Source organism: Lactuca sativa, chromosome 2, assembly GCF_002870075.4.
Source record: "Lactuca sativa cultivar Salinas chromosome 2, Lsat_Salinas_v11, whole genome shotgun sequence".
Classification (NCBI taxonomy): domain Eukaryota; kingdom Viridiplantae; phylum Streptophyta; class Magnoliopsida; order Asterales; family Asteraceae; genus Lactuca; species Lactuca sativa.
The window spans coordinates 99,714,200-99,719,883 of record NC_056624.2 but is presented as its reverse complement, the minus strand read 5'-3'; the positions used below and the strand labels follow the sequence as shown (position 1 = coordinate 99,719,883).

Sequence of the window (5,684 nt, the reverse complement as noted above, 5' to 3'; positions counted from 1 at the left end):
ATTTGTGAAGGCATATCCATATCTAGTTATCGAAAAAAAAAACGGTTCAAGACGGCACAAGAATCAACAAGCAAGAACGTATAACGTGCTTTTGGGGGTCCTTAAAGGACGTTGGGACATATTAAAAATGTCTGAACAGTCTTTGACGGCGAAAAAAAACAAAAAAGTTATAATGTACGTTTGTATTATACTAGACAATATGATATTAATGTATGAGGGTATTGTGATATCTCTTGCGAACCAGCCCCCCCCCCCCCCTCCAACCCACCCATCGACGAAGTCAATGACCCCGAAATAATACATGAATTGCGTAATGCTGAAACCTACCACCAGCTTTGATCCGGTCTTACTAATCACATTGAACATGTCTACATTCAAACTATGGATAACTAGATGACTTTAATTGTCGTTTTAGGATTTTAATTATTTTTTTCTTTTTAAGTGTGTTTTTTTAGTAATCGTGTTTTATAACTATTATGTATTTTTTTATTTGTAGTGTGGTTTTTAGTTAAATGTTATTTTTAATATTGTTTTAGATTTTTTGTTTTAAATTAGCAAAATTTATTTTAAAATAAAATTTTTTATGTTTTATTTTATTTTATATTTTCTAATTTAATTAAATAAAAAATAAATCTGACAAGTAGGTTGAATAGGTTGGAAAAAATATGGTTTCCATATGTTGTGAGTTGAGAAAGATGAAGCGAGAGAAGAGAGAAAAAATTGATAGGACAGTGAGTTAAGTGGGTTGGGAGGGAAATATTTCATCCTCCCTAAGTGCCAAAAGATAGTTTTGCCTTAGGTCTTGTTTGATTTAAGTCTGACCGAGTCCGGCGAGAAAAAAATGTCTTACTCGGTCGATTAATGTGTTTGATATGTGGAGTAAGACCACGGGACTCGGTCAGCACCCTCTAACTCAGTAAGTGAAACGAAAGTAACTGACTCGGTCCTATTTGTTTTCGTCACATTTTTGCCCTTTGCGTCACTGGTCCATTGACATTCTAGCTACTACAAAACTAGCCATATACATGCCTTGTTTACGCACACAAGAACTAGGAAACCACCACAACCCCTGTTCATCCTTTTTACCTCTGTTGATCAAGTTCAAGAGGATTGAAAATTGTGACCGATCGAAGAGAACAAGGATAAGAAGAAGGTGAGGGTGTTTGGTAATAATGTTGGATTCCATCATTGGCATTCTTGGAGTTTCTGTGGTCATCTGTGGTTACTTGGTTGTTTTTCCCACCAGAAGGGAACAAAAATTAAGATTTGTAGTGGTGGTTTTATCATGGTTGATTGTTCAGGGAGGCGTGGAACTGCCCTAAAAAGAGTTGCAACTTTCGTATGGAGATTGTGTCATATCTCATTATCTCTCTAGAATCAAATGAAGTGGAAAGTGAACAGATTAATTTAATAATGTTCGTCGAAGTTAAATTTGTATGCAACCATATTTTAGTTGGCATAAATAATTGAAGGTAAAATTGTTATTTTTTGCATTTAGCAACAATATAATCAAACAATATGGCTTCAATCTTAACTATCAAACAATATGGTTTCAATCTTCACTATCAAACAACTCCTAGTTATGTCAAAACCTAAATGTTATAGGCAACACTTCTTAATATTTCTAGACATATTTCTTTTTAGTAAATAAACCTATTCGGCTTTTATGTGTGAACATGATTTTCAAATTGTAACCACCAATACACGTGTGAGCAAGTAGAGTTCAATTGTTCAAAGGTGCATGAAAACTTCCCACACGAAATGTTTAGTGAAAAACGGTTTTCTATCAAGTAAAATACGGAACATGCAAATTTTGATGTCTATATCAAGTACAAAACGGTTTTATATCATTAGTGATTCAATTTCTCGAGTTTAAACTTACTAAAATAGAATACATGTACTTTTAAAATTTAAAAAACCTTTTATTTGATGGTCTCTTTTATACCAATTTACTTTTTCCTTTTACTGAATTCCATATCTCTTATTTTATCCATTTTCATGTAAACCTACGTGAATCTCAAACAACATGAATTTACCACCATAAAACACCGCAAAATCCGCGATTTAACTTAATATCTCGAAACTATAAAAGAGTACACATCCAAGATCCAACTACCCAAAGATAGAAAAAGAAAAAAAAAGAAAAAAAAAAGGAAATTCAAACTCTTCAAAGCTCATCTTTAAGCGATTCAGAAACCGGTTCAATGTTCTTGTGAATGAAGTCGATGATATCCTCCTTTGTCCTATTCCCATCATATGAAGTGAATTTACCACTTGCTGATCTAAAGTAAAGAGTCGGGTAACCTTTAACATCAAATGTATCGCTTGGAATGTCGTTTTGAGTCCCATCCTGAAAGAAACATATTTTGAAAAAACAATTGTCACGTTGGGTTTCAATTGAGTTTCACTTTTTTGTTTGTTCGTTTATGCCTTGATCAAAAAGGAAAAGTTGATATTAAACCGAAACATCTAATTTAGGTCCTTCAAGTTTTAGGTTTGTAACAATTAATTAGTTGTAATAATATTAATTTATAAACTTATTGTAACAAAATAAAAGTAATACCAATTTAGCAATCACGACACTAGGATCCTTCTCAAATGACACCGCAACTTCGTCCAAGATTGGAGCAAGTTTTTTACAGTGCCCACACCATGGTGCATAGATCTCTAGTAGAACTGTGAAACAAAAATTTGTAGATATCATTAACGTATTATTATTAATAAAAAAATAAAAAAATAAATGTTGGATGAAGTATTAATTTGAATTTACCATTCTTTTTGGAGTCCAAAACCATTTCTCTAAGACTCTTGGCAACAACCACCTTCACAGGCTCATCGTTCTTTTCCGGAATTGGCTCAGATTTTATGAACGGCTTTAGCTTTCCCTCCTACAAGGAAATATTAGTTTTAAATGCATAAGTTCAAGAATCCTTACATTTTCTTTGAATAAAATGAAAATATATTTGTAATTAGTACAAACATACTGTGTAGTCCTTCAACCAAGGAACAATCTGAGAAACTTCCACATTTGGCTTGACATAATTCACACCTTCGGTGTCTTGTAGAATGAGGACAGGCGCTTGATCTTCTTTAACTCCGAAGTACTGTTCATCATGCAAGGTTAAAATGAAAATTTCAAAATAAGAAATGAAATCAAAAGAAATTTTGTTTTAATTATTGAGAAAGATAGATACCTGGAAGACACCTTGACTATCTGGAACATTACCGATGAGGAAATGTAGTCCTTTTCCTTTGTATGATCCAGCAACTTCATGATATAATGACTTGAAATTATCGATTTTATCATGATTATAATCCACCAAGAACATCACCTTTGCTTCTGCACTTTCAAAGTATTTTGTTAAAAATACTGCGTATTCAGGGCTTTGGTCAAAAAGAGTCACAAGAGGAGTGCTAGCTTCTTCAATGAACTTCTCCATAGCCTCGACATTGAATTCCTGAATCCCGCATAGTAGGTGTAATTCAATTTCTAAAATCAAAGAACGAATGATAAAAAGATACACAATAATACCTTGGAATCAACAAAAAGTTCATCGAAAGGCTTTAGCAATCTAAGAGTTGGTTTTGTAATCGATGATTCCCCACGAGGAAGGAGCTCCGGATTTGTAGTATGGCCAAAATCATAGTCGGATCGCAACTTTTCAGCAAGAATCATGAAATTATCATATTCTTCCCCTGAAAATTTGGGGAAAATCCCTACCTGAAATGATAATTAATGGATCAAACATTTTAACTTCGTATCCAATTAATAAATAGGGAGAGAATTGAAAATGCTTACGATAAAGATCTTTTTGTGATCAATAAGGCTTTCGACATCTTCTGAAGTTTTGATTTCATATGATGCAGGGCCAACTTGCTTCTTCAAATAAGTCACGATGCCATCAGCTTCTCGAGGGCCTTTATAATCCTGAACGTTTTCTCCTCCATTTCTTAAGATCTTGATTGTTGGGAAGCCTTGTATCTCAAATTTCTCTATGAATTCTTTGTTTTCTTCGGCATTGGCGTCAATTTTAGCCAAAACAATTGCAGGGTCATGACTTGAAAGTGCAGATGCAGCTTTTTCATACTGCAGATAGATATTTAGATTAAATATATAAGAGATAAAAATCTTTTTTTATTAGACTTCCTTATTTGGGAACAAAATATGTACCTCTGGAGCGAGTTGCTGACAGTGGCCACACCTGTAATGCAATTAACAGAAGTTTATTTCATATATAATTTCATAAGAAAGTGAAATTTTTATAGGAGTATAGATTTATGAGTTTTGAATCCCATCGGTGTTAATATTAGCATATACCGATTCTACCATTGAAAAGAATGAATAATCGACAAAGTAGTAAGTGTTCAGAATTGTCTATTATTTATAGAGTAAATGATTCCCTTGATTGTGAACATTATATGAAACAAATAAGAGCTTAATCTACGATCTTAGTTGATTTGAGAATTGGAGAGAATATAAACCAAGAATAAAACGCATAAAGTGCATTCAACTTGAAACAGTTAAGAGCGATATAAATTTTAAGAAATTAAAAATAATAAAAGAAAACGTTCAAATTAAATGCTCTTAAATGACGCTTAATTAGCATAAAGTCAAAGAAATAGAATTTATTCAAAAAAATTTATCTTTACTGATATATCATCTATAAATTGATCTGAATTCCTCTTTTTCACCACACACACAAACAGAACGAACATCAAAATACATCAATTCAGTTGCATGCAATTGCGAAAACATTGAAATTAAAGCAGAATAAACTAAAAACAAAAGCCACATTTTCACGGATTTTAATTCGGCGAAAACAATGCTTAATTTTTAAAAACTATCAGTTAATCCAATGAAAAACGAACGGAAAAGCAAGAATTATATCAATGGAGATAGAGAAAGTACCAAGGAGCATAGAATTCAACAACGATGAAATTGTGTTTTGACACAATCTCCGAAAAATTCGAGTGATCCAAAGTCAGTACATATTCCTTCTCCTCCTCAGAAGCAGAAGAGATCGAGATAGAGGATGATAGAACTACAAAAACACACAACAACAGAACACTAGAGATCCTAGAAAACTCCATAACCAGTTTCTCTCCCTCTACTCTCACCTTCTAAAACCTCACAAAATTTTCATGCGATAGAGAAGATGATGATATAGCGGGGTCTGTTCAGCGTGAATAAATAGGTGGTCAGGTGTGAGAAGGAGACCCAATACGACACCGTGTTGTTAGGATTCATGTATAATTATAGTATTTTGTAAATAATGGAATATTTTGGACATCTTATTCGGGTATTAATGACTCGCAATAAATAAATAAAACTGAAGGAAAAGCATTAATATTAAATTACACAAATAATCCCTAAGATTGGGTAATATATATGTTTAGTCTCTATATTTTTTTTACTTCAAAAGATAATATATTTTCGTTGTAAATTTGGTAATTATCATACATAAAAATATTATTTTTCCTTTATAATTTCTTTTTTATCTATTTATTTTCTGTGTAACTAATTATAGAGTAATTGCAAAAGTGGTCCTTGTGGCATCCTTAAAAATACAGTTTGAATCTGTTTTTTTATTCCTATCGTAAATCCAAAATTTAAATTTCCATAAATTGTCTCTCTAGTAAATTGTCCTCTAAAAAAAGTTAATTGTCTTCTAAAAAAGACTTAA

General features: G+C 32.3%; 1 protein-coding gene across 1 annotated transcript; it reads right to left on the bottom strand.

The window, feature by feature from the left end:
- Positions 1-2,011: 2,011 nt before the first annotated feature.
- On the bottom strand, positions 2,012-5,143 carry LOC111894207 (protein disulfide-isomerase). The gene is made up of 9 exons (XM_023890290.3): positions 4,910-5,143; positions 4,172-4,202; positions 3,800-4,087; positions 3,533-3,721; positions 3,195-3,458; positions 2,985-3,104; positions 2,771-2,888; positions 2,564-2,676; positions 2,012-2,350 (listed from the first exon to the last, which is right to left on the bottom strand). The coding sequence occupies exons 1-9, from the start codon at positions 5,089-5,091 to the stop codon at positions 2,168-2,170; spliced, it is 1,488 nt and encodes a 495-aa protein (XP_023746058.1). The 5' UTR covers positions 5,092-5,143; the 3' UTR covers positions 2,012-2,167.
- Positions 5,144-5,684: the final 541 nt, after the last annotated feature.

What these genes read in the sequence shown, in the direction of transcription:
- LOC111894207 (XM_023890290.3), bottom strand. Translation starts at nt 5,091, where the DNA reads ATGGAGTTTTCTAGGATCTCTAGTGTTCTGTTGTTGTGTGTTTTTGTA. An exon ending in TTTGGACTCCAAAAAGAATG is followed by an intron (nt 2,677 to 2,770) that starts GTAAATTCAAAT and finishes TTTGTTTCACAG; the next exon opens with TTCTACTAGAGATCTATGCA. An exon ending in GTGTCGTGATTGCTAAATTG is followed by an intron (nt 2,351 to 2,563) that starts GTATTACTTTTA and finishes TGTTTCTTTCAG; the next exon opens with GATGGGACTCAAAACGACAT.